Source organism: Danio aesculapii, chromosome 9, assembly GCF_903798145.1.
Source record: "Danio aesculapii chromosome 9, fDanAes4.1, whole genome shotgun sequence".
Lineage (NCBI taxonomy): Eukaryota > Metazoa > Chordata > Actinopteri > Cypriniformes > Danionidae > Danio > Danio aesculapii.
The window spans coordinates 916,138-943,976 of record NC_079443.1 but is presented as its reverse complement, the minus strand read 5'-3'; the positions used below and the strand labels follow the sequence as shown (position 1 = coordinate 943,976).

At 36.9% G+C, this 27,839-nt stretch overlaps 3 protein-coding genes across 3 annotated transcripts; 1 reads left to right on the top strand and 2 right to left on the bottom strand.

Moving 5' to 3' along the window:
• Positions 1 to 1,519: 1,519 nt before the first annotated feature.
• Positions 1,520 to 9,871, bottom strand: dbi (diazepam binding inhibitor (GABA receptor modulator, acyl-CoA binding protein)). Its single transcript, XM_056465034.1, has 4 exons — positions 9,763 to 9,871; positions 4,401 to 4,518; positions 2,982 to 3,044; positions 1,520 to 1,805 (listed from the first exon to the last, which is right to left on the bottom strand). Exons 1-4 carry the CDS (start codon positions 9,769 to 9,771, stop codon positions 1,732 to 1,734), a joined length of 264 nt encoding a protein of 87 aa, XP_056321009.1. The 5' UTR covers positions 9,772 to 9,871; the 3' UTR covers positions 1,520 to 1,731.
• Positions 9,872 to 11,447: 1,576 nt separating this feature from the next.
• c9h2orf76 (chromosome 9 C2orf76 homolog) lies at positions 11,448 to 15,676 on the top strand. Its single transcript, XM_056465033.1, has 5 exons — positions 11,448 to 11,714; positions 13,506 to 13,556; positions 14,227 to 14,264; positions 15,026 to 15,107; positions 15,476 to 15,676. The coding sequence occupies exons 1-5, from the start codon at positions 11,579 to 11,581 to the stop codon at positions 15,550 to 15,552; spliced, it is 384 nt and encodes a 127-aa protein (XP_056321008.1). The 5' UTR covers positions 11,448 to 11,578; the 3' UTR covers positions 15,553 to 15,676.
• A 524-nt stretch (positions 15,677 to 16,200) lies between these two features.
• steap3 (STEAP family member 3, metalloreductase) lies at positions 16,201 to 23,487 on the bottom strand. The gene is made up of 5 exons (XM_056465030.1): positions 23,350 to 23,487; positions 20,919 to 21,399; positions 18,719 to 19,249; positions 17,788 to 17,952; positions 16,201 to 17,347 (listed from the first exon to the last, which is right to left on the bottom strand). The coding sequence occupies exons 2-5, from the start codon at positions 21,390 to 21,392 to the stop codon at positions 17,075 to 17,077; spliced, it is 1,443 nt and encodes a 480-aa protein (XP_056321005.1). The 5' UTR covers positions 21,393 to 21,399; positions 23,350 to 23,487; the 3' UTR covers positions 16,201 to 17,074.
• Between the last annotated feature and the right edge of the window lie 4,352 nt (positions 23,488 to 27,839).

The following is a 27,839-nucleotide window of genomic DNA, read 5'->3' as shown; positions in this document are numbered from 1 at the left end:
CTTATGCAATTAACACTCTAGAAAAAACAAGACTGTCATTTTTTCAGACTGAAAGGCATCAGTGGGATAAAAATAACTGATAACTCTATAGAGTCCACTGACATTACCTTGACATCTTTACACCACACAAACTCGCTGTATTAAAGAGAAATAAGAACTTGCGTGTTTGTAAATGTCGACCCTTGACTAGCCCATAAATCAGTCCTCAAGCAGCTGATAATACGGTGATAATAACAGTACAATGGTCATCATTTGCATAGTCTTACGTGTCCAACAACTCTCGACGTCGTAATAAAAGCTATCCTTACCACGTCAAACGGTTTTGTCTTAACCGCGAGTGCGACGCGCGAAATTTAAATTTTAGAAACCGTTATTTCTGTTAGGCAGCGGCAAAACAAGATCACCTCAGGTACAGATTACGTGCTTTATTCAGTGTTAAATGCTCGTAATGTGAGTTTTAATTACGTTTTACGAGACATTTACTGACTGAAAGCAGCAGCAGATACTTCACCTCAGATCTTGAAAATAAAATAATAGCAGACAGTTTTAAAAGTAAAGCCATAATTCTGCAGAGACTCAGTTCAAACCAGCAACATCAGTCACTCGGTATAGCCTATTAATAATGTTAAAGAGTGTTAATTATATTAAAAATCTTTAGCATAGAGTGCAGTGGCTGGTGTTTAAACATGTTTGTCGTAGTGGTTGCAATGACAAAGCCACTTGCTGAAATCTTGTCACGTGCTTGCTTTTTAGACACTGTGTTAAAGGTTATCAACATTTTATTTTTACTTTTCAAAGCTTTCAAGATGCAATAAATGTAGTTTGATGCTATCTCAGTAGTAAGACCCCTAACAAACCACAAAATACAAAGTTGGTCAGACTATATAGCAGCTAAGGGGACAGTTCACCCAAAATGAACATTTCCTCATCTACTCACACTCAAACTTTTATGAGTTTCTTTCTTCTGTTGAACACAAAGGAAGATATGGTGAAGAAAGCTGGGGAAAAGAAGCCATTGACATCTATAGAAGCAACTAATAATCCCATTGAAGTCAATGGATGTTTTTTTTATCCCAGCATCTTCAGTATATCTTCCTTTGTGTTGAACAGAAGTAACTCAAACAGGTTTGAAACAATTGGAGGATGGCAGAATTGACATTTTTGAGCGAACTGTCCTTTTAACCTTTTAATTATGTAATGGGAATGCTGGATAAATATGACCATATCACTTCATACTAATTAATCAAGTGAGTAGCAGATAAACAACTCCAGTAGGCCACAGGACGTTGATATTGTTTCATGAATGCTCAACTGTATGTATTAAACACATATACAGTAAAAGTATTTACTTTTATTATAGTGGTTATTTTTTATTAACTCCACTTATCAGGCAATCAGTATGACAGAGATTTTGTTATTTTAAAAAACACAGGGGTCTCAGATACAAAAACACAGTTCTTAAGGGCAACACAACATGTTTTTCCTTCTTTAGTATTACCAAGAAAGAAGTAAACACATGTTTATTGAAAAGGGGATTTTTATGGCATCACATACAAATGTATCCATTCATTTCACTACATTGTGGACGGTTTTCTCTTGGCCTGTGAGGAATGTGCCGGTTTTCTCACACCGATCAGAGTCTTGTGTGTGTGAGCGACACACTGCAGGCCTTAAGGCGCTTCTGGGAGAACAGTACAGGTAAAGGCATGCTGGCCATCATATGGGTGTCTGTTAGATGCCATATTTCCCCTTCAGCTCCTCGACTTTAGCGATGTACGCTTTCACAGCATCCTCCTTACTTATTCCTGAAGACAGAAAGGAGAAGAAACACTCAGAGTGAGCCGCTTTTACAGCTCTTAAAGAGACAGATCACCCAAAAATGAACATTTCCTCACACTCGAGTAGTTTTAACACAGTTTGAGTTTCTTTTTTCTTGAAGTGGGCTTATGACGGTATTAAATTTCACAGTTGTGATCAATTGTTGAAGGTTTTATCATTATATATTGTATTATTATCATGAAATTGACCTAAGCTGCAGAAATAGTTACTTCAACAGGTATAATAGCAAAAATATTTGTTGGTATACTGTTTTATTGTAGCGTAAACAACTATTTTAAATTAAATTGCACAGGATTATAAAGACACTTTAAGTTCAATTAATAAGTGAGATTACGCCAGATTTAGTAGTTATTTTAGTTAAAAAACAGACACAACTGAATTTTATTAGTTATTATCTCCATTTAATCAATCGATTACGACTTGTAGTCGGATTATGTCTATGATTGTAAAACATTATTAGCCATTAACTTCACCTAAGATTGACAAAAAGAGTTAAAGTAGTAGTTTAATTCAATTACCGTTAACTATTAAAGTCTGAATGCACAATGTTAACGTACAATTGCAGAACTTTCGATCAATATTTCAGCTTGAAGTAGGCCAGATTACATGAAAATGTTCATGTTTGAACTATTAAGCTGTTAATACGATGTAATTATTCTGTTAAAAAAATGATAAATAATAAAGAAGTGTTTCCCAGAGATGGGTTGCAGCTGGAAGGGCATCCACTGCGTAAAACATGTGCTGGATAAGTTGGCGGTTCATTCCACTGTGGCGACCACAGATTAATAAAGAGACTAAGCTGAAAAGAAAATGAATGAATTAAGAAGTGCCCATGATATCAATATTGTGCATGTTCATCAAGACAATACATTGAATTATTGAATATCGGCACGTCTAGTTGGAAACTAGCAGCCACTAACGTTAATAGTAGGAAAAAAGACTCTATGGATGTCTATGGCTACTATTTCCAGCATTCTTCAGTACATCTTCATTTGTGTTCAACAGAAGAAAAAAACTCAAACAGAAACAAATGAGAAATGATGACAGAACTTTCATTTTTAGGTGAACTGTCTCTTTAAGGTGCTAAAAAAATCAATAAATCACACGTCACTGCCCTCTGCTGATGGCGAAGAGAAACTGACCTTTCTTGGCATCCCAGGCGTCCCATTTGGCCTTACCGGTGAAGTCTAGCATACCCGGTCGAGCTGCAAAAAAATTAAATAAATTAGAGAATTAAAGGGTCTGTGTGCTTTACCTAGAATGTTCTCCATTAACTCAACACTGCACCTTTAGAGGTGAACCATACATTTAAAATGTGCAGTTAATCACAATTAATCAAAGATAATCACTGTGATTAACACTATACACATTTTTTTAATTGGGCAGCACGGTGGCTCAGTGGTTAGCACTGTGGCCTCACAGCCAGAACGTTGCTGGTTTGAGTCCTGCCTATGTCAGTTGGTGTTTCTGTGTGGAGTTTGCATGTTCTCCCCGTGTTAGTGTGGGTTTCCTCCGGGTGCTCCGGTTTCCCCCACAGTCCAAACACATGCGCTGTAGGGGAATTGATGAACTAAATTGGCCGAAGTGTATGAGTGTGTGTGAATGAGTCTGTATGGGTGTTTCCCAGTACTGGGTTGCAGCTGGAAAGGCATCTGCTGCCTAAAACCAGAATAGTTGCTGAATAGTAAATAGTTGATGGTTCATTCCGCTGTGGCGACCCCTGATAAATAAGGGACTAAGCCGAAGGAAAATGAATGAATGATTTTTTTTATTGATTGACAGCACTATTTATAGTTGTGTACAACTTAATATAGTAAGTTAGTTATATTACTATGCCTGTTGTATGAAGAGTTAAAGGAACAGTTCAGCCAGAAATGTCAATGCGTTATCATTTACTCATCTTCTGTAGAGGACAGATGAAGATATTCTGAAGAATGCTGGAGGAAAAGCAGCCATTGACTTCAATAGTTAATTTTTGTTTCTATTATGGAAGTCAATGGCTGCTTTTCCTCCAGCATTCTTCAGAATATCTTGTTTTGTGCTCAACATTAGTTTAGATAAAGGGGGAGTAAATGATGACTGAATTTTCTTTTTGGGTGAACTATCTCTTTAAGTGCAGAAGTTAGGAACTATAACAGGTTTGGAACAAATAAGTAAATGAAGACAGAGCTCAATCACTCATTCAGTTCATTCATTCATTCAGCTTAGTCCCTTATTAATCAGGGGTCACCACAGTGGAATGAACCACCAACTATTCCTGCATATGCTTTGTACAGGGTATGCCCTTCCAGGTGCAACACAGTACTGGGAAACCTCCATACACACTCATTCACACACACTCATACTCTACAGCCAATTTAGTTCATCAATTCCCCTATAGCACATGTGTTTGGACTGTGGGGGAAACCGGAGCACCTGGAGGAAACCCACACCAACACAGGGAGAACATGCAAACTCCACACACAAATGACCACTGACCCAGCTGTAATAAGGAAAATGCAATAAGGAAATGTTAATGTTTGGGGCGAACTGTCCCTTTAAGAGCTGAAGTAAGAGCTCACCTGTGTTGACGTCTCCTACGGTGGCCTGTTTGTACAGACTGTAAATCTCCAGCATTTCAGCATCTGTTGGTTTTGCCTTCAGCTGTTTGACCTCCTCTGCGGCTTTCTGAAACTCGGCCTGTGTGAAAAAACAACACTATCAACAAACAGAACACACCTCTAATCATAACAGTGTTAATAACTCCTCTCTAATAACTGTTGTCTTTTCTCTTTGTCATGATGACAGTAAATAATATTAGACTAGATATTCTTCAACACACTAGTATTCAGCTTAAAGTGACATTTAAAGGCTTCACTAGGGTAATTAGGGTAAAGTTAGGGTAATTAGACAAGTCATTGTATAACAGTGGTTTATTCTGGAGACAATCCAAAACTAATATTGCTGAAGGGGGCTAATAATATTGACCTTAAAATGGCTTTAAAACTATTAAACACTGCTTTTATTCTAGCTGAAATAAAACTGTGAAAAATGTCTTGCTCTGAAATGTCACCTGGAGATTTTGCAGTAAGGATTCATCAAACTGATTCACTTCTGTAATGTTTAAGTGACTCACTAACGAACAAGTTCATTGTTGATCCTCTTGTGTGAGGTGTCTTACTGTGTTGTGGCATAACAGATTCTACAGCAGTGATAAAGACTGTGCTGTTTGTGATTTGACAGCTGCAACACTACAACAAAACTATTAAGAGTGTTTCCACCAGGGGTGGGGGGAGGGGACTTTTAGAGACAGATCATTTAGAAACAGCTGATTAATAATTATATGAACATATGATATCATACAGCCGTCCTCCCCACTTTTAAAATGTCCGCTACACCCCTGGTTTCCACTACAGAAAAACACTTCAAAAGCTGCAGTAAACTCTTCACATCACAGAGCAGTTCCTCCTGCAGAAGTACTGGTTGATTTTTCCACAATTTCTCATAATTCTGCACAAAAACCTTTTATTTATTCAATTGTTTTGCTTCTCTTGATTTTTCCTCTCTTTTAAATTTGTATTTAATATTTTTCTATAACATATAAAAAATATTCAAAGATGATTCCTTGGATTTACTCAATTTTTTACGTTAAGTGGTTGTAAACAATTTATTTGGGCTGAATTTAAACAAACAAATTAAGTTGAACATTATTACATTTAATTAGTTTGTTTAAATTCAACACAAATAAATTGTTTGCAGCAGTTTTGCGTGCAACACTTTTTTCAGTGCACTAGTTTTAGGACCGTTATCGTAAGTAATTTTATTAGACAAGCTTTTGTTAGATAAGTTAGATAAATAACTTAAGTTATTTTTAAGCTAGATAAGCTTTGTTAGATACAGCTTCATATTAAAAATATGAATTTAAAAGACAGATTTGTGAGTGATGTACTGATATATGCTGAGCACTGTACTAGATAAGATTTTACCCTTAATATATGATACACATTTGAATAGTTTTCCTGCTGAACATCTACTTGAGTGAGATTATTTCATTAAAAAAGCCTTCTGCAGTTGTTAAAAGCAGGTCTTTATAGCATTAGAATGTTGTTACATCAATAGGAAAGAGTTAAATAATTGCAATATAATCTCAATTGCAAGGAGTTAATTGTGAGAAATAACTATAAATCTGAGAAATATGAAATTGTGAGATATAAACATTGAGAATTATAGGTACACCTCTAAAAATATCTAAATTGTGAACTGTAAAGCCAGATTTCTGACGGGGTTTGGGGGGGATGTTCAACTAAAGTGTATAATAATATAATTAATTTAGATACAATAAAGCAATTCACAACAGTATTTCAACAGCAATCACAACAGAGACGGTAACATTTAAGAGACTATCTGAAAAATAGTTGTAAATACAAAATATATGGCTATTTTTTCCCTTATTAATTGACTCTGTTGAATAACCAGGCTCCCTTACAGAACTGCATTTCTCCACTCGTTTCCATCTCATTGAACTGTCATTTCTTCTTATTTCATTAACAGAGAAACATTTTGGTCCTGCGCATTTAACATTCTCAGTCTCTCTTCACAGCCGTGCTGGTATTTGATCTGAAGTGATTGTGTAACCAGAGCACACAATGAAAGGTTTTTAGCAGATCTCTATCACCGGGTCAAACTCCAACTCTAATGCATGTAATTCTCTCTGCATGGCTGTGATTGGCTGGCCTCGTCACCTGACGCGCATCAAAACTGATTATCAGATTTCACTGAATACATGACCACATCTCACACCTTCAACTGACCAGTATTTTAAGGGAATATATGCTAACTAATATCTTTAGCGCCGTTTTTCATACTCTATTACTAAAATTAGCCTTTTTTCACACTACTTAACGCTCAATGAACTGCACATTCTCGGTCTACACTCTTGAATAAGGCACTGAGACTATAGAAATTACGTTTTATTCATTTTAAATCAAGTTATTTATTAGTTAATTGACTAACTTCACAATACCTCCTGTTGTTAAGACGTGAATACATTTTGTGGAATCAATTTAAAGGGACAGTTCACCCAGAAATGTACATTCTGTCTCCATTTAATCACTTATCCCAAACCGATTTCTTTCTTCTGTTGAACACAAATGAAGATATATTAAAATAGTATTTTCCTACAATAGATGTCAATGGCTGTTTTTCTCCAACATTCTTCAAATTATCTTGCTTTGTGTTCACTGACATTAACACACATAATGTTTAGAAGCACTTGAGTGTGAGTAAATGTTGATTTTCGGGTGTACTGTCCCTTTAAGAAGGCGCTCGCATGTTAAGATATCAATACCGAACTGGAGTTTGTTTTTTGGGTCAAAGCTAGATTACTAATTAAATAAATGTATTACCTAACCTGTCATCGTTTCCTGACCATCAAGTCGTTTCAAACTCGTATGCCAAATTTAGGACAGCCGACAAGTTTAGAGAAGTCAACGTTTACATTTATTCATCATTTTTATCAAACAGTAAATAAACACTAGAGCTGAGGCGATCGTGCTCTTTGGTATTATACTTGTTCATTAGAAGAAAGTCATTTAGGAATCATAACGAGAGCATTTATTCTGGGTTATACGTAGTTTAGAGTTTAGATAGCGCAGTTAAAACATTCAGCTCGTAAACGAAACGATTACAAAACGGCAAAAAACAGTAACAATTTGTAATATTTTAACAGTAAAATTCATCTTTTTGTTTCACCTTACGCTCAATAGACTGCACATCATCTACAGCCTCGTATATAACATTTTAAGTTTATTAAATTAAAATACGTTTGAGTCGATTCGATAACTCCCCAAAACCTCCTGCTGTTGAGCGATGAATAAGAATTGTGGGGTAATTTTAAAGAAACAGTTCACCCCCCTCCCAAAATAGTTTAAAACAGATTCAGATTGTTTTATTTTTCTGTTGAACTCAAACGAACTGTGCGTTCACACTGAAAGCGGCGAGAGCGTCAAAGTAGTCGGAAGTCATTCATTTTCAATGGGAACCGGTGGCGATAAGCAGCAAGGAGCGGCGCGTATTCCCCGACGTGGGCATCGAGGAGAGTTGAAATCAAGTCAACTTCATAGTAATGAGCTATGATGCGATTCGGCAGAAAGCAATCGGAATGTTATAGTTCAGAGGATTCCAAGTTCCCGAGGGTTTGTTTATTGCGGTTGCCAGATTTCCAATTATTTACAATGTTTTCTTACAGGGACATACATTAAAAAAGTTGCTGGCGGGTTGCTGATGTGCATTAATGTTTTCGGGTGTACTGTCCCTTTAAGTAGGCACTCGCATGTTAAGATATCAATAACGAACTGGAGTTTGTTTTTGGGGGGGGGGTCAAAGCTAGATTACTAAATAAATAAATGTATTACCTAACCTGTTTTATTTTTCTGTTGAACTCAAACGAACTGTGCGTTCACACTGAAAGCGGCGAGAGCGTCAAAGTAGTCGGAAGTCATTCATTTTCAATAGGAACTGGTGGCGATAAGCAGCAAGGAGCAGCGCGTATTCCCCGACGTGGGCGTCGAGGAGAGTTGAAATCAAGTCATAGTAATGAGCTATGATGCGATTCGGCGGCAAGCAATCAGAATGTTATAGTTCAGAGGATTCCAAGTTCCCGAGAGTTTGTTTATTGCGGTTGCCAGATTTCCAATTATTTACAATGTTTTCTTAAAGGGACATACATTTTAAAAAAAAGTTACTGGCGAGTTGCTGATGTGCATTAATGTTATATATGTTTTTTCTTTTAAAAAAAGCGAGAGTCTCACGCTAACTATAATGACAATTAAAAACAGTATTGCTGCTTCAGATTATTTCAGACATATGGACAGATATTAGATAAGTGGAGCAAAGCCACAGCACACACAACAACTTGATCTAACATAGTTAAATAATTTCGATAAAAAGTGCGCAATATTTTCACGCTAGAAAGCACGTTTATATGCTGGAATGTAACTGATTTGCTGATATGCTGCAGCGGCCTCTGAATACAAGATCAGAGTAGCAGATTTTGATGTGAAGAAGGCAGACAGCGTTGTTGCCATGGTGGCCAGAACGAACTGTGACGTTCGCATCCTTCGGTGTGAATACACAGTAAGATATACTGATGAATGCTTGAAAATAGTATTTTCCTACTATCAATGTTTTTGTTCAACATTCTTCAGAATATCTTGTTTTGTGTTCAACATATAAAAGAAAGTAAAGTTTAAAAAAATGATGCGGGAAATTATCATTTTTGGGTGAACTGTCTCTTTAAGAGGGCGGTGGCAGATATGGCGACTGAACTGTAGCGGTTTCTCACACTTACATAATTAAACAATCACCCCTGGACTAATTCACTGTCATCACTTTACTGACCATCATGTCGTAGGCCAAATTTAGGTCAGCGGCCAACTTTCACGAGTATTTATAATATTTCTTTGTATTTTTTATGTTTATTTTTATCAATTGATGAAGCAATCATGCTGCCTAACATCGTCTGTGTTTAGCTCACTTGAAGAAAGAAGTTCGAGAAGTATAACGCTATGGATTATACTCATTTTAGAGTGTACTAATGAAAGTTTGGTCAAACAAACGATTACAACATAGCGAAAATGAGACAGAAATGCGCTCGGTATTATAATGCAGTTTGCTGTCACGCCACACCCACAGAGATGGCGCTCTACATACACATCATGCCCTCCGGTGACGTTTAAATTTACTGTAAAGCTGATATTATCTCTCTTTATCGATTATTACTATTAATAACGCACAGTATAAAACGCTAAGCAGATCACGTGAGCGCGTTCACGAGCACCACCATGTCTTATTTATTGCCAAGAGTTACAGACAAACGAATCACATATTGCGTTATTAAAAGACCTCTAGTTCTAATAAAAGCGTCGAGTTTTTATTTATACTGACCTCAGACATGCTTGCAGATGCTTAATTCAGCCTGTGTGCCTCAAAACCTGCTGGAGTGATGGCAGCGCTTCACCCTGACGATTGTAGTAGTCGACTGTCACGCCTAGGGCCACGCCTCTCTCGTTCTCTATTGGCTTCTGCAACATATCCCGAGCGAGTCGTCCAATCAAATTCACGACATTCTAGGTTCTCGTAACTGGGCCACAGGGTCACGCCTGGGATGCCAGATTCATTGAGTATTGCGCAAATATGCAGAGATGCGGACTGTTACACATTGCATCACAGCTTCTGCTTTACACTGACGTGTCTTATTATTTTTATTCATAAAATCGACTGTTCAATTCTAATATATATATATATATATATATATATATATATATATATATATATATATATATATATATATATATATATATATATATATATATATATATATCTCCAATAAAACAAAACAAAAAACATGGTAATCCAAACAAATGTATATATATTCAAAATGAAGTACATTATTAATCTATACCTAAAGCTGAAAATAAAATAAATGAATGAACTAAAGAATAATGTCATTAATTAATAAACTTAACGGGCCACGCTTGACTCGACTTGAGTATTAAAAGTGTTTAATTTCTATTGTTAATATGTGTTGAGGTTAACATGTATTTAAAGTATTATCGAGTCAGATAAGTGAATTCCTTATTGAGTAATTGAGTTTTCAGACATATAGAAGAGTAATATAAATAGGCTCCAGTTTTTAATGATGTAATTAGTCAGTTGTATTTAATTAACTTTTTGAAGTAACTTAACCAACACTGATAATCACATCATGTAGTTTTATTGATTTTGAGTGTTTGATAGTACTGTGCACTCAGATCATCTCCGTGTCTAATCAGAAATCCCTCGTTTTCAAGACTTTGACCAAAAGAACTGCTTGATTTGAAACTTATTTCTCTATGAGATGTTCATTGCTATACACACTGCAAACAATATCCGTAAATGAGCAGTTTTTCGTGTTTCGTGATTCATGTTGTAGTCATTTTTTTATTTCCCTCGTTTATTTATGATTTTGAATTGCATTATGGGACTCGAAACGTTCTTCCAGCAACGCTTAACATTGAAAAGTTGCAAAAAAAGTGACTTTTACTGCCTTATTTAATAGTGTGCAGTGGTATATTTTCTGGCTTGGTGTTGTACATTACGCTCTAAAAACCTTATAATAAGCTGCAGCACATTTTCAGCTATTTTACAGACTTACCTCTCTCTGTATTATTCCTTCTGCATTATTTCAAACCACTCAATTCTCAATAAGAGTCACTTTGTTAAACTGTAGAGTTGAATTTTCAACATCAAAAGTGGACAGAGCAGAGATCAACATCCCATAATGCAATTCACAATCGTAAATAAACACTTGTGAATCCCAAAACACTGTTTTTTAATACAGAAATGTTGTTACAGTGCATATGAAAGACATAACACAACTTTTAACGCCATGAAAGTTTGCTAAAATATCTGTAACATGAACACCTCCAGTAAAATAACTCATAAACAAGAATGTAAACTTATAACGGTTTGTTATTAGACTAAATAAGAAGAGACAGTTATTTTATTGACCACGTGGCTTCTTATCGATTGTTCTGCGACTCGATTGGCTGATTCTGCTGTCTACACAATCGATGATTGTAGATAGCGACTGCATTGGTCTAGAATTTTATTTCTCAGAACATGCTGGAAGCCACCCGCGTTGAAAACATCACACATAATTAAAAAGTCCGCTAAGATTGTGCAAGTATCTACCATAATCTTCTCTGTTTGTGATGTGAGGATGATGATGTGCGACCGGGCGGTTCTGACGGTTCGACTGGTTCGGTCTTTTGAGCACCGAAACTTTAAACCGGTGGTTTTTAAAGACGTGAATTTAGATCAGACAGTGGACGAGTTTATTTCATTTGTTAAGCAAGGTAAGACCTGATATTGAGGTAAAGTGGGCTTTATATTCGCACACTCGTTGAGTGATCACTTGTGACGGGCTCCCTGTATTGTTTACCATGGCGCTTCAGATGCTAGTATGACTCCAAAACAACATTAGCACTGTTTAATTGACCGTGAACACTGCTGTACGTTGATAGTCGTTAGCTGCTAATATGATTTCACTATTTAGAAATTAAAATATTAAGGAAAAAGTCCGAATGTGTGAATATAAAGCCAACTTTATCCCAAATCATGTCTGTTTAGACACGATGAGTGAAAATAACGTTTTAAGATTGAGGTAAAGTTGGTTTTATATTCACACATTCAGACTTTCTCCTTAATAATACAATTTCAGAAAGGTATTCTTTGTAAAATATAAATAGTGAAATCATATGAGCAGCAAATGACTAAAGTACAGCATTGTTCACAGTCAGTTAAATAGTCTACTTTTACACTCCCTGCTTGATATTTCTTCACAAACTTTCCATCAGTAGGCATATTCGATCAGTCTCTTCACCATTAAACTGACATAATGAAGTACACAATGTTTGACAGCAACAGCGCTTCTCTGAGCAAATTTAAGTCAGCTTCTCTGCCAACTCATTCACCTTTACTCCTGTATGTAACGAGGTATTCATAAACCTGTTTCTCTTTCATTTTAGAGTACATTTTGTACAAATTCCATACAGAAAGTCCTGTCTTGATAATGATCTCTTTAATCACTGTAAAAACCATGTAATGCAGATAATGAGTTGGAACACAGTACTGTTTTTTATCTCTGTATTGTGTTTCCATCCATTGCAAGGCCAATAAAAATTGCGACCTTCTCTTATCAGTCTAATATTTCAGGTTATATTAAGTGTGATATATGAAGAGGCTACTTAAATTCTTTATTTACATAATTAATTCAATCTCTTTTTTTGCAGTTGAAATCATAAATACTTTACATATAAATTCTGCTGCCGCTATGTAACGGGAGTCTTGGACCAGTCTGTATAGACTGGAGTATTATTAAATATTTGTCTCTCATATACTGCATTGTGCCACTTTGACATCTTTAGGCAGAAATCTTTCCTTTTCGTTAACTATACCGAGCACCTGCAGATCAGCTACTGGCGTCTGAAACTGTTTATGAAGTATTGTAGGACTCGCCACTGTAGGACTTATTTTAATATGGTTTGTCTTATTTTCTTGGCATCTACATCAGCAATCCATCCAGAACGACTATTATTTGTGCAGTATACTCACTGTCCCCTGATTTTTTCTTTCTTCTTTAACTGGAAGAGTCTTAGTTTACTCCCTCAGTGAACACCAGTCAAACTTCCGCTGCAGTTTCACCTGCAGCACTGAGACTGAGAATGATTATGTGCTGAAGGCTCCACATCTTAAGCACTGATGTTTTATTCCATCTACTTTCTGAGGCCACATTTTTAGGATGTCATCGTGTAGACTTCTTACAAAGTATTTTAAAAATACAAGAAAATATTAACCAATATTAACCCAATCAAATACAAAATACTATTTAAAATACGTATCTGAAATGCATGTGTCATAAATACAGCCCATCCCTGGTGCTAATAATGTTTTGAAGACATATTTACATGTTATTTCAATCCGAATATTCAAAGTACCATAATAAACAATATAGGGAGTGTTTCACAAGTGGTCACTGAACGAATGTGCGAATATAAAACCAACTTCACCTCAACCATAACGTAAAGTAAATCAAGATATTTGTATAAAATATACTCCACTAAACTAAACCTATTGTACTCTTTAAGATGTTTCAGTACGAGCTGGTTTGCCTCCACCTTTTAAGAAGTTTGACTATGGTAAGTCTACTTTTTCAGTGCAACATGACAATATTTGATAGTTTACATATCAATGAAATGCATTGTTTATTTCTTTGTGTCACAATATTTACGCAATACCTTTCCATCATTTCATCACTAATGCTTAACCACGCCCACATTAGTAATTTCTACTAATAGTTTTTTATCTACTAAGTGTTTTTTAATCATAATATAATAAATATTATGATTATTTACATCTCTTTGCTAATAAATGCTTCCGCATGCTGTCACTATAGTGAACTGATAAACTATAAGTGCTGTAGTATAGGCTACTTTAGTTTTTACTGCAGTAAACTGTGGTGTATTGTGGTATAATAATATATCTATAGTTGTAGAACAATACAGTATTGGGTTTATATTACTATATCAACTATAGAATCACACACAACAGTACTATAATAGTCTGGTTCACAAATCTACTGTATTTACTATAGATTACTGTAGTATTTGTTCATGTTTGCAGAGATGCAGATAGAAACATGGACATTTTATGTAGCAGTGTTTTAATTTGAAAAGTGTTTTATGATTTCATTAATATTTTATTTTCCTTCTTTACATCATCAGGATATGAGCTAATGATATCAGATTTCTGTCATATCTCCTAGCTCTATTTCTTAATAATTGCATTGATGTTGTTTTGTTGTTGCAGATACACTTAAAATTATACACCAAGCACACGGAGCAAAGGTACGTCAATCCAGCTCAACTATTCAAATAAAACACATAATAATGTGATATTGGCACGATTATAGTCTTAGTTTTAGAATTAAAAATGCTGTCAGAGTTCCTGCAGGTTTCAAATGCAAGATTTTTAGGACCTTTTCAAGTGTAAAGTCTAGATGGGATACAGCTGCAGATACACACATCAATATAGCATCTTTTTTGTAACACTGTATAGCAATAATCAATATTTTTACAGTACAGTCACGGTTGGGTTTAGGGTTAGGATGGGGGTAGGTGTTAATATAATACAATTTATTGGCTAATTTATTAAACTATACTTGGTGCAACTACTGTTCTTACATCACTGTGACGGTTGGGTTTAGGATTGGGGTAGGTGTAGACATTAATAAAATACAATGAATAGAAAATTTAATGAATAATATAAATAATTCACGTTAACTTCTGGCCGCAGCCGTATCTGATCTATCTACAACCCTTTTCAAGACCAGTTTGAATGAAATTTCAGACTTGTACAGGGCTAAACACTAAGGATTTTTTTGCTAATGGCCAGTGGATAAGATATTTAATTGAGTGTCGGCCCGATTAGGTAGTTTTACAAAAAATTAAGACCTGCTTAAAATGATTTAAGACATGTGGCACAATATTTCAGTGGATTCAAGACTTTTTAAGACCCGGCGGACACCCTGACTGTACCTGATCGATTATGAACATTTAATGTTTCGTATAAGCTACAGCAATCTGAATGATATTTCTGATGATTTCAGACCAATGAGCTTGTAATGAGTCTGGAGGATGATGAGAAGCTGATTCTGCGCGAGGGCTGCAGGTTACGAGCATGTGGTGTTGGTATGTATTTAAGCAATATTTCAGATTTTTTTTGGGGGGGGGGGGGGGGGGTTGGGGGGTGAGCAATTAAATGCATTTGCAATTTTTCTAAATCAAGTTCGGTTTCAGCAGAAAATAAAAACCTTTTTTTTATTTTATTGCAAACAAATTTTCAGCTATGCTTTGTTTGCATGTGTAAACGTTTCCATTAGAAGTCATATATGTTATAAATTTAAATGCATTTGAAATTAATATTTCTAAATAATATATGTTTGGATTATTATTACAGCTGAAAAAGGAACCAGCACAGAAAATATTCTATTTATTTATTTATATATATATATATATATTTGTGTATACTGACTGAAATCTTTTATTTTTCATTGCAGCTAATGAGACCGAACTTGCCTTCTTTAAAATGACGGACTATATAAAGTTCAAGGCGGATCCGCATTCAGAATGGTGACGAGAGACTCTTCTTTAAACAGGACTGATGCATTTATTTTAATCCATAGTGTTATTTTTTATATTACAGCATGACCATTCATTCATTTCCTTTGACCACTTCTGAGAGGGAATGTTTTTATGTTTGTCTGATTATTTCCTTGGGTAAGAATAATGTTGAGTTCTGATTATTGGACATTTTTCTTTTATTTCAGAGGTCAGATAGCAGACATTATTGTTTTTATTTAAATGACATCTAGTATGTCATCTGCTTTTTTGTTAAATAAAGCTAAAGGTGTGAGCCTCGCTTTCACAAAAACAAACAGGACTCATTGTACATGTATTTTTTCTATACATCCACCATGAAAACAACCTGCAAAATATGCTGTCAGTGCATTTAGAATTTGCATTGTGCATCATTGCAAATATTACAAAAAGACCATTTTGAAAATGCCTTGTGTGTTTTGTATATAAACAGACCTTTATTTTATTGAAATATAATTTACAGGTATGCTTTGTTTGCATGTTTCAACGTTTCTGTACAAATCATTAGTACTCAGTAAAATGCTGGTCTTGGTCTTCACAAAGTAAACAGTGTTGGATAAACAAGTAATATGTTAGAATCTTACTCATAATATATATGTATGTATATATATGCATGTATGTATGTATATGTATATATATGTATACGTATATATGTGTATATGTATAATGCAGAAAGAACACATATTTTGGCATTAATTTCCTTAAAAGCTAACGAACTCATTAAAAAATGTGACTATAGATTGTAATATATGACTTTTTTTTTTCCCCGACATTGACAGTAAGTGAGCCTGAGGATGATCATCTGAGGTAAAAAAAGAATAATAATAATGCACACGTTTACTATTTCATAAATAAACAATAAACAATAACTGAAGGCTATCATGAGGAAGAAATCCGCACACCGGATTCGCCACGCCATGCAGCGCCATGCATTTTAGAATTTTAGCACATGGATCCATCTTGCCTTGTATCAGCGGTTCAGGCTGCTGGTGGTCGCTCATAAAATGCAAATCATCTCAGACTGGTTTCTTGAACATGACAATGAGTTCACTGAGTTCAATGTCCTCCACAGTCACCAGAACTCAATCCAATAGAGCACCTTTGGGATGTGGTGGAACAGGAGATTGGCATCATGGATGCGCAGCTGACAAATCTGCAGCAACTATGTGATGCTATCATGTCAATATGGAGCAAAATCTCTGAGGAATATTTCCAGTAGCTTGTTGAATCTCTGACATGAAGGATTAAGGCGGTTCTGAAGGCAAAAGAGGGTCCAATCCGCTACTAGTAAGGTGTACTAATAAAGTGGCCGGTGAATGTACTAAAAAGCTATTAGTAGTTAATTAGTTAAAGTCATTAGTAACTAGTAAAGCTATGCTAACTAATAACCTTAACTTTCCCGAATTTGATTGTAATTCAATAATGTGCACCTGTTGTAAAGCTGCTTTGAGGCAATAATTATTGTGAAAAGCGCTATACAAATGAACTGTTATTGAATACTATGGTACCCCGTTGACCTGCAGATGGTGGTGTTGGAATACTGGGCAGTTGCGTTTACTCTCCCATCCGCGGCGGATTCGTGAAAGTCTGCTGGAGATGCAGGGCAGAAGCAGAAAACATCGGCTCAGCAGAACGATGCAGGGCAAAACCGCAGCTAGCAGGAAAATCGGTGGCATGTAGAACGGATACGCCTCAATGTGGAAGGCAAAATCCCAGCCGAAGAAGAGCGTGTGCATGATGGAGAGGGTCAGAGCGACGTAGCCCAAACCTGACTGAATAAACAAGAGAAGTAGTTCAGAAGATTTCCTCGCTCTCAATGAAGCCTTTCCAGGTTTCTCAGCAGCTGATAGTTCTGATGTTGAAAATTCAACTACGGTTTAACAGTGACTTTTATTGACATTTTAGACATTTAAAATAAAATAATGTAGAAGAAATAATAATATCTGGAGAAATAGCTGTGTAAATAAACAGAAAATGTGTAATATACAACACCAACCCAGACAATATAGCACTGCAAGCTATTCCACATGTCCACCATTTAAAACTCTCCAAGGTTAAAAGTTGATCAAGATCCCACAACGCAATTCAAAATCATAAATAAATAAAAACGTGAATCAGAAAACTGCTCACTTATGGATATTTTTGACAGAGTGGCTCATGAGATATCCAGAATGCGGCGCCTCCTGGAGCGGGTTCTGCTGTATGGGCTCACCTGTACAAATGTGAACTCTCTCCAGTTGAGTGTGTTTCCCACGGAGGGAACAGAAGTGATGGCCAGTAAAGAGAGAACACCAAGACCCAAAACTCCACAGGACAGGTACAACTCAGACCTCCACACCGCCAGCTCATCCCAGGGCTCTTCTGTACCCGCTTTAACCTGATACATCCAGACAAACACACAGCAGACGCTGTAATCTAGATCAGTGTTTCCCAACCCTGTTCCTGAAGGCACACCAACAGTACACATTTTCAACGTCTCCCTAATCAAACACACCTGAATCACCTAGTTAGAACATCAGAAGAGACTGAAGTTAATTGGTCAGGTAAGGGAGACATCCAAAATATGTACTGTTGGTGTGCCTCCAGGAACAGGGTTGGGAAACACTGATCTAGATCAGTGTTTCCCAACCCTGTTTCATAAGGCACACCACCATTACACATTTTCAGACTTGTTTTAATCAGACACACCTGAATCCACTCATCAGAATATTAGAAGAGACTCCTAAACCTTAAGTTACTGGGTCAGATAAAGGGAGGCGTCCAATATATGTACTGTTGGTGTGCCTCCGGGACTGAGGCAGCTGATGTTCATTTACACTGAGGAAGGGCAGAGGGGTGCTGAAGGACTACTGAGAGATTTCAGCTGCTGTCTGGGCGTTCACTGCCGAACTACACCTTCCTTCCTTCATGTGTTCAATACTTTTTCTCTGCATCATTTTATTACACAGAACTAGATTTCAGATTTGTTTCCCTTACATATATGGATTTCTTCGGTTGTTACCAACATCTGGTGAAAATTACAAGTCACCGGCACCTTTAGAAAGATGTGTTCTGAGAAAAATGCTAACATGTGCAATGCTTATTATCCCCACTGTATGTTGTCGTGACTTTTGTGATGCTATAGTGTTTGACAGTGTGCTCACCTGTCTGTATGCAGCATTGGTGAGTCTGTGCTGTGTAACTCTGCGCAGCGGTTGGCAAACACTGTAGACACCGTGCAGCGCCGCGCATAGAAAACTCAACAAACCCAGCTGCTTCCTCCTCTGCAGCCAGTTGTCCAGCCATGATGGGAACCGCTGATATTTGGTTCCCCTCCAGAGCTGCACAAACGCAGCAAACAAACCAGCCAAGTACACCAGAGCCAAAATCACCAACGCGACCGCCGGCAGACTCTCATTCACCAGCTCCAGAGCGAGACGGTAAAAAAGATCGCGAGATCCTTGTAGAATAGACGGCAGCAGAATCCCCCGCAGAAAACCATAGGTGTAGAAGAAGAGGAAGAGGAGGAAGGTGAGCACGACTGGTCCACTCCATGATGGGAATAGACGTAATGAAGTGACTTCGATTTCTCGGGCAGCAGGCAAGCCACCCATATCCAGCGGATGGAAACCCATCTGTCGAGCCAGCTGGAGGACTTTCCTCTTGCCGTCTGTGCTGTTACTGCAGATCAACACCTGCAGAGACAGCAGTAGGTAAAGCAGCTGAAGTTATCTTGCTTGGTGGCTGTGGAAATTACTTGGAGTCAAAATTATTCACCTTCTTGTGAAATTTGCTGCCTAACAAAGACATTTCTAAACATAAGTCATTTCTAATGGCTGATTTCTTTTGTCTTGACCATGATGACGGCACATGATATTAGACTAGTTATTTTGCACGTTGAGTCCTCTCAGGGAGTGATTCGTTCATTAGCACATGCGCACATTAGTTTGCCTTGTGAGACTTCAATCAAAGTCTATTCCTCTTACTTATTAGTTGTAGCGCATTACAAGTAAGACGAGGTACGTAATAATATGACTTTTCAAAGTCACGAGTAAAGTAACGCATTGCTTTTATATAATATTCAAGAGTTCACACTTAGCTGATAATCAATAAAGCGTATTTGGCATGCTATCCCGGGAGAGAGCCCTGAGCTCGTAATATCCTCGAGCTCGGGGCTCCCACCCGTTAGAAGGGCGAGATGGGTGTTCGAGCTCAGGTAGGTCTCGAGAACTCCCCTGCTTGTCGATGCGTGAGAAGTGTAAACTAGGGTTGTTTCATTGTTAATTTGTTTAGTCGATTGACTATGTTTTATGATTTTGGACGGTGGGAGGAAACCGGGGGACCCGGGGGAAACCCACGCGAACACGTGGAGAACATGTAAACTCTGCACAGTCCGATAGGAGGTTGGACCAGTGGTGTTCTTGCTGTGAGGCCACAGTGCTAGCCGCTGGGCCACCGTGTCGCCCAATCGGAAAAAGAGGGAGGAAGTAGGGGTGGAAGGGGGGAGCTTTAAGACGAAGATAACTGGAGTGAAAAACTCTGGTTATTTATAATGCATCCGTAATCATCTAATGGGTCAGATTATAGAGCTGTGCGTCGGCGGACTTGACACGCAGAGAGGAGCTGACCACGACGACAACGAGCGAGTTCGAGTCTGGGGAAGAGCGGTTGCAGAAATCAGGTAAGACTAAAACAGAATCCAAGAAATAAAGCGAAGAGGTTCATAACAGGGTGAGAGTGTGGTAAAATCCGAAAACGTGGTAAAAAAAAAAAACGGACGAGCTTTTATTTTTCCGGACGGCTTTTGTAAATCGTTGGTTGGGTTCAGGGCGGGTGGGTCGATCGGTAAAATGGGTTGGGTTCGGGGAAGGAGGAATTATTCAGCCAATCGGACAGACAGTTGTTCGTTCGACAGCGGCCTCTGGTGGGTTCACGTGAGAACAGCGCGGGCGCGAACGGCACTCGCGGTAGACGTTCGAGAAGCCAAAAAGGCGCACACAGTGGCCTCACGCGGATTCTCGAAAACCAAAAACTGCATAAATACAGACCTCCCGGGACGTATTTCGCGGTCTCCAGAAACGTCCTCGGGACTACGTTTTCAGAATGAGTCTGGGTTGTTTTAAACATGACTAAAATCACTAAAAGACGACCCTGCCAATTCAACATGCTCCAAACCACTGCTTCAAAACAGAAGATTGATAAAAATGTCTAATTCTGTGCTTTGCTGAACAAGGCTCAAAGGTCTGAGTCGGTAAAATGATCCAAACTTCCCATCACTAGTACAATTTTAGTAAAAATTACTTAAACCATGTGACCTTGCCAATGCAACACGTTCTCCAAACCACTGATTCAAAGCCATTATACCTGTTTGCTTCCATCATGAGCCCCGGTCTGCAGCTCCCAGGTTGAAACCGTGTTGAAACCTTTGACCACCAGGCTTTCCGGAAACAGTTCGGCCAGTCGTTCCGCATTAGACGGCCCATAAATATTCAGCATTTCTGCATTGCTTACGTCCACCAGCACCTTCCCAGCTAGAACAGAACGCAGGCCCAGCAGTGAGCCGTAGTGTTCGGGAAATAATGCCAGGAAGACCACACATGCTGCTTGTGCTGCCGCCCCCTCCTGGTTCCTCAACGCCACTGCGTCTGGGAACAGTCCCGGCGGGATACGGTTCACACACCGACTCCCGACCACCACCCGGACCCCAGAGGACACCAGCCGCACAGCCAGAGAGCGGGAAAAATCTCCAGAACCCAATACGGCCACTGTTGGGCGGCTGAGTGTCTGATCATCACTATAATCTTCAGTGAGCAGGGGAGCTGTCATATCATCCGCCATGATCAACCTGCGGCGAAGAGTAGAATTTTTGGTTAGTGTAACTTCAGCAAGTAGTAGGACATATGTTGATCCTGGAATGACAGTACAATCAGCCAATCAGAATTAAAATGACTTATAATGATCCCTTTTACAAGATGTATAATACGTCTCTGATGTCTCTAGAGCGTGTAGTGAAGTTTCAGCTCACAATCCCACACAAATAATGTTTTATAACTCTTTAAAACTACCCATTTTAGGCTACAAATTGACTGTTACTTTAAATTCAAATGAAACTTTTTAAAAGTGGGTGGGGCTATAAATGCCTGTGTGTCAGCATAGCGGCAGATTAAAAACAGGACTAACCTTATCTGTGTGAAAAAGTGTACGCATGCAGAAGTGTGTCAGGACACGCCTGTCTACAGATACAGACAGATTATTCGCTGACAGAGTGGCTTGATGAACATGAAAGTAAAGTCTCCCATGGCCTGCACAGTCACCAGACCTAAATATTATTGAGCTCTTTGGAGTGTTTTGGAGGAGCGAGTGGAAAGGTCTTCCTCCAGCAGCGTACACCATACTAATGAATGATTGTGCTTTAAAACCAGCCGTTTCAGTTTCATTGTCCAACCCCTGTATGTCATACATTAACAGTTAAAATAAAATGACATAAATCAGGTAAACATTTGCATATTCAACCACTGGAATCACAAATATGTACACATATGTTCAAATATATAGAGTATACAGCCATTTTTGCAATATTTTGACCTATACTGTGTATTGATATTAATATAACTTAATATATATGTTATATTCATTAATTCATTTTCTTGTCAGCTTAGTCCCTTTATTAATCAGGGGTTGCCACAGCGGAATGAACCGCCAACTTATCCAGCACATGTTTTTACGCAGCAGATGCCCTTCCAGCCGCAACCCATCTCTGGGAAACATCCATACACTACGGACAATTTAGCCTACCCAATTCACCTGTCCCGCATGTGTTTAGACTGTGGGGGAAACCGGAGCACCGGGAGGAAACCCACGCGGATGCAGGGAGAACATGCAAACTCCATACAAAAACGCCAACTGACCCAGCCGAGGCTCGAACCAGCGACCTTCTTGCTTTGAGGCGACATCACTACCTACTGCGCCAGTGTTGCCCTATATATCATATTTTAACAGTTAAAATAAATAATTTAAATAATAATTACATAAATAACATAAACATTTGCATTTTCAATCATTGGAAATACAAATATGTACACATATGTACAAATATATAGAGTATACGGCCATTTTTGCAATATTTTGACATATATATGATATCAATAAATGTTATTTTATCTATGTCATATGTTAAGAGTTAAAATAAATGACATACGTCTTAATTTAATCATGTAAACATTTGCATATTCAACCACTGGAATTACAAACATGCACATATCATCAAATATGTAGGGTATATGGCAATATTTTGACATATTTTAACATATATATGATATGCATTGATATATATCAATATATTTTATGTTATATATGTCATATATGTTTACAGTTTAAATAAATGACATGAATCATAATGGCATAAATCATATAAACATTTGCATATTCAACAATTGGAGTTAAAAATATGTACACTCATAATCAAATATATATTTGATCTTATATATATATATATATATATTACGTGTGTTATTTTATATAAGTCATTCGTTAACAGTTCAAATAAATAATATAAATCATACTTACATAAATCATAAACATTAGCATATCAATCAATAATGTTACAGAATCTAAAACTGAATATAACACATGTACTGTACATGTTATACTAGAGGTTTCTTGTCAGTTTCGTTTCTGCTAAAGGGGTGGAACTATCATGCTGCATTCAGGACAGATGCTGTAATTCTGAATATCATTATTGGTCTTAAAAATACATGTAAAACTTCTTTATGTTGAGGATTTAAGGCGCACTCACCCCTTGGACTCATAAGTTTGCTGTTGGTGCTGACTGTTGGACTGTGTGCTGCTCCAGGACTGTATAAACACACGCGTGGGCTTCCGTTATTGTGCTCTAAAGATATGAGGAGAAGAGAAACGTGCAGGAGAAAAGACGCGTCTTATCGCAGAAACACGAGCGGTGCTGCGCAGATGCTTTTATCACCGCTGAATTCTTATTAGCTGATTATTTTAAAGGGAACTTGAACATTAGAAGAAATGGTAACATTAATTTACATATATAAGAGTGAATAATATCCATGAGGAAGAGGATAAATAGAGAGATAAAGAAGATGAAAACTTAATAATAATAAACAAACAAAAATAATAAAAAGTATTTACAGTAAAATGGTCAAATAATAATGTAGTAACGATAACGGTAAATAATGATTGAATTACTAGAATACAATAAATAAAACAAATAAATAAATTTACATAAAACATTAAATAAGTCTAGACATTTTCTACCTTTTTCCTTTCAGAAATTACAACGGGGGATCGATACAAGAAAAAGCCCTCCACGTCCTTCTTTTAGTTATTAATTCTCATTAGAGACTGCTTTAATTTCTAACAAAAATAAATTACATGTTGTATGCATTTCGCAAATTTCTGTTTCTGCCCTCCTCAACGCTGATTGGACGGGACATCGTGACGTGACGCCTCCAAGAGATCGGTCTTTACTAGAAGGGATACAGCTGCGGAGAATTATTTGTATTATTTAGTATACCTATTTAATTGTATTTTCATTAGCATCTACCCCAACCATAACCCAACGCTCACGGTAATGTAAAAACAGTAAATATGCCGAGAATTATTCACATTACCCATTAAGTTTAAATTGTATCATAATCTAACCCTAAACCCAACACTGTACTGTAAAAATATTAATTATGAATTATTTTTATTATTATTGTGTAGTGCTAAAGTCTTGAGGAGATACAGCTGTGAATGAACAAAAATTATTGTGAAACTGTACAACAATAATTAATATTTTTACATTACTGTAGGGTTAGGATAGGGGTACAGTAGATGTTAGTTTAATTTAATAAATAATACTCGGTATAATTACTATTTTTATATTACTGTAACAGTTGTGTTTAGAGTTGGGTGGTGGTAGATGTTAATACAATTCAATTTATGAATAATTGAATAAATAATATGAATAATTCTCGGTATAAGTACTGTTTTTCCATTAATGTGAGGGTTGGGGTAGGGGTAGACGTTAATAAAATACAATGAATGGATCATTTAATACATAATATGAATAATTCTCGCTAACTTCCGGCCGCAGCTGTATCCCTTCTAGCAACAGTCTCGCATATCGGGCTCAGCCGATCTGGTAAACATCTGCAGGCTCTTGATAAGGATGACCGCAGGCCCCGGGCCGGTTTCTGGATCCTGCGGGCTTTCCAGCAGCCCTGACCGGGTGAGGATGCTGTGTGTGTCCGCTGTCGGGATTCTGGTGCTCGGTGTCGGGATTCTGTGCGCTCTGGCGGCGGGTCCTCTCCATGCACAGTGCGCTGTCCAGTGGTATGTGGAGCAGTCAGATATCAGCTACATGTGCTGCACCTTTATCAGCTTAAAATGCTTTGATTTTTAATTATTTATAAAATGTGTAACTTATTTTCATAGATCAGATGTTACATGTTATAGCAATATGATATTTTCTGTAAATAAGGGGGTAACACTTTAATACAATGGTCCATTCGTTCATGTATTCACCAGCTACTTAAATAACATTTATTAGTTAGCTAATTAAAACAACTAGAGTTAACAAGGATGAATAAATACTGAAAGAAATGTATTAATTGTTTGTTTATGTAAGTTAATGTAGGATATTTAATGTTTAAAGTGCACTAGTCCGATATGAGCTACATTTGGTGTCTAAAAGCCATCATTTCTCTGCTTGTATCAAAAGAAATTTTTAGATTTTTGATTATTTATAAAATCTGTTACTAATTTTCATAGATTACAAGATTTTACATGTCATAGCAATACAATATTTCCTGTAAAACACTAAAATAATGATCTGATAATGTGAGTTAATGTATTTACTACTAAATAACAGGAACTAACTTAAATTTGTCAATTTAAATAACTTAACATTAACAAAGATTAATAAATAGAATATTTAAAAATATTAATTTGACTTTTTGTATATATAAAAGCTCTAAATGGTCATTTTCCTAACTCTACATTATTAAGTTGTCTAAAAATAATGTGTGTCCGTAAATCTTGTTTTCATTCTGTTACAGTACTATACTTTGCCTTTAAATTGGTGTAGTTATCTCCCACAACTGTGTAAAACACTGATAATGTCACTTTCCCTCACTGATAATACATGAGGCTCTAAAAGGTGTGTGCTCTTTCTTTCTGAGCGTGTATATATATATATATATATATATATATATATATATATATATATATATATATATATATATATATATATATATATATATATATACACTGCATATGTGCTCAGAAATATAAACTATATATAAATATAAACTAAATAGTTTTGCATTGTTTTGTTTGTATGTATGTATGTGTATTCAAACAAGTGTATAATTATACAATGAAAACACACACAGCACACGCACATGTAATGTAAAACTGTACTTTTATTTCATTCATTCGTTTTCTTTTCAGCTTAGTCCCTTTATTAATCCGGGGTCGCCACAGTGGAATGAACCGCCAACTTATCTAGCACGTTTTACACTACGGATGCCCTTCCAGCTGCAACCCATCACTGGGAAACATCCATACACACTCATTCACACTCATACACTACGGACAATTTAGCCTACCCAATTCCCCTGTATGTGTTTAGGCTGTGGGGGAAACCAGAGCACCCGAACTCAGGGACACCAACTGACCCAGCCGAGGCTCGAACCAGCGACCTTCTTCCAGCACTACTTTTAACAACCTTACTTTTATTTCGGATGCGGTTAATTATGATCAATCTTTGCCCAGCACTACATTTGTTCCAGCGTTATTTGATTTAAGACTGCTTTTGTTGTCCGGAGTCCACACTGCATGTGTTATTATTACAAATAAACCAGCTGTAAATACATACATTATTTACATATTATCCATGATATTTAATTTGATTAATTGATCGGTTTATTGACAGGAAAATTGGCATTCCCTGCTTTGACGTCTCCTCTCTGTTGGTGAATCAGATTAAAGAGTGGTCGACAGAAAGCTGTCCTGGGACGAGCCAGAGATGCCTGTATTCAGTGAGTGTCTGCATTAACTCTAAGGCTACAGCCCATTTTGAGGGATGTAAACAATAACAATGGCCCTAACCTATATGTTGTTTTACATTTTTAGTTTCTATAGCTTCAAAAAATCCAAAAAGGTCCACATATTTATAGATAATATAATGGCAGCTGTTTTACATTAAGATGATTATTAAATTGCCTCTTATTACAGTTATGAAATAGTTTGACAACAAGCAGGAAATGTTCATGGACCAATCACATCGCCACATTAAAATAGTCTATAGGTGTTTTAGTAACAGTGTTGGGTGTGATTAGTTACAAAGTAACTAGTTACTGTAATTAGATTACATTTCTGCAGAAACACTAAAGTAAGGGATTACTTTTCATTTTCAGGTATTCAGTTACTTATAATGCACTTGTTCAATTATTATACATAAACAAAACAATTCTGGATCAATCATTTAAGAGAAGCATTTATCAAGTAGACTGAACATGCTCGAGAAACAATGAAATGAGTCAGAAATTAATGTCACTATATGGTATGCATGAATAATTGTGTCATTGCTTTGAAATGTCTTGTGTTTTAATACGTATAATGTTTTAAGAGTTCCCACTTAGATATGCTTGGCATTTAAAGCAGGTTTGGCATGCCGTCCCGGGAGAGAACCATATTTGAGCCCAGGGCTCCTGCGCGGTTAATAAGCATATCAGGAGATCCGAGATCAGGTAGGTCTCGAGAGCTCCCCCTTTAGAAAAGGGAGGAAAGGAGGAGATGGGGTGGAAGGGGGGATTCTTCCAAACGAAGATAGAGCAGTAGGGAGAAAATGATCCATTTATAGTAAACTAGCATCACTCTGATTGGATTATTACTGATTACAGATGAGCAGCCAGTCGTGCTCAGTCATTTATCGTTTATGAAACTTCACTTATAATTCTTAAAGTCTTACATTTTTATACACAGTAATTAAAATTGTCACTTAAATACAATTGCAATGATGTAATTAGTAATTAATTTTATTTTTGAAGTAACTTACCCAACACTGATTAGTAACATGCCAAATCATCAACTAGAAGTCAACTTATTATTTGTGTTCCTAAAACTTGGATAGGCGACAAGACTTTAATTAATTAGGATATGATTAATAAATGCAGTGCAAGTATTGTTCATTATCAGTTCATGGTAGTAAATACATAATATTAAGTGTGACCTACATTTCTGCCTAAAACATTATCTTTTAAAATGAAG

What these genes read in the sequence shown, in the direction of transcription:
- dbi (XM_056465034.1), bottom strand. An exon ending in CGTAGGAGACGTCAACACAG is followed by an intron (nt 3,045 to 4,400) that starts GTGAGCTCTTAC and finishes ATTTTTTTGCAG; the next exon opens with CTCGACCGGGTATGCTAGAC. An exon ending in CGCCTGGGATGCCAAGAAAG is followed by an intron (nt 1,806 to 2,981) that starts GTCAGTTTCTCT and finishes TTCTGTCTTCAG; the next exon opens with GAATAAGTAAGGAGGATGCT.
- c9h2orf76 (XM_056465033.1), top strand. Translation starts at nt 11,579, where the DNA reads ATGATGATGTGCGACCGGGCGGTTCTGACGGTTCGACTGGTTCGGTCT. An exon ending in ACCAAGCACACGGAGCAAAG is followed by an intron (nt 14,265 to 15,025) that starts GTACGTCAATCC and finishes TGATGATTTCAG; the next exon opens with ACCAATGAGCTTGTAATGAG. An exon ending in GTTACGAGCATGTGGTGTTG is followed by an intron (nt 15,108 to 15,475) that starts GTATGTATTTAA and finishes TTTTCATTGCAG; the next exon opens with CTAATGAGACCGAACTTGCC.
- steap3 (XM_056465030.1), bottom strand. Translation starts at nt 21,392, where the DNA reads ATGGCGGATGATATGACAGCTCCCCTGCTCACTGAAGATTATAGTGAT. An exon ending in CTCATGATGGAAGCAAACAG is followed by an intron (nt 19,250 to 20,918) that starts GTATAATGGCTT and finishes CTGTCTCTGCAG; the next exon opens with GTGTTGATCTGCAGTAACAG. An exon ending in GAGAGTTCACATTTGTACAG is followed by an intron (nt 17,348 to 17,787) that starts GTGAGCCCATAC and finishes TTGTTTATTCAG; the next exon opens with TCAGGTTTGGGCTACGTCGC.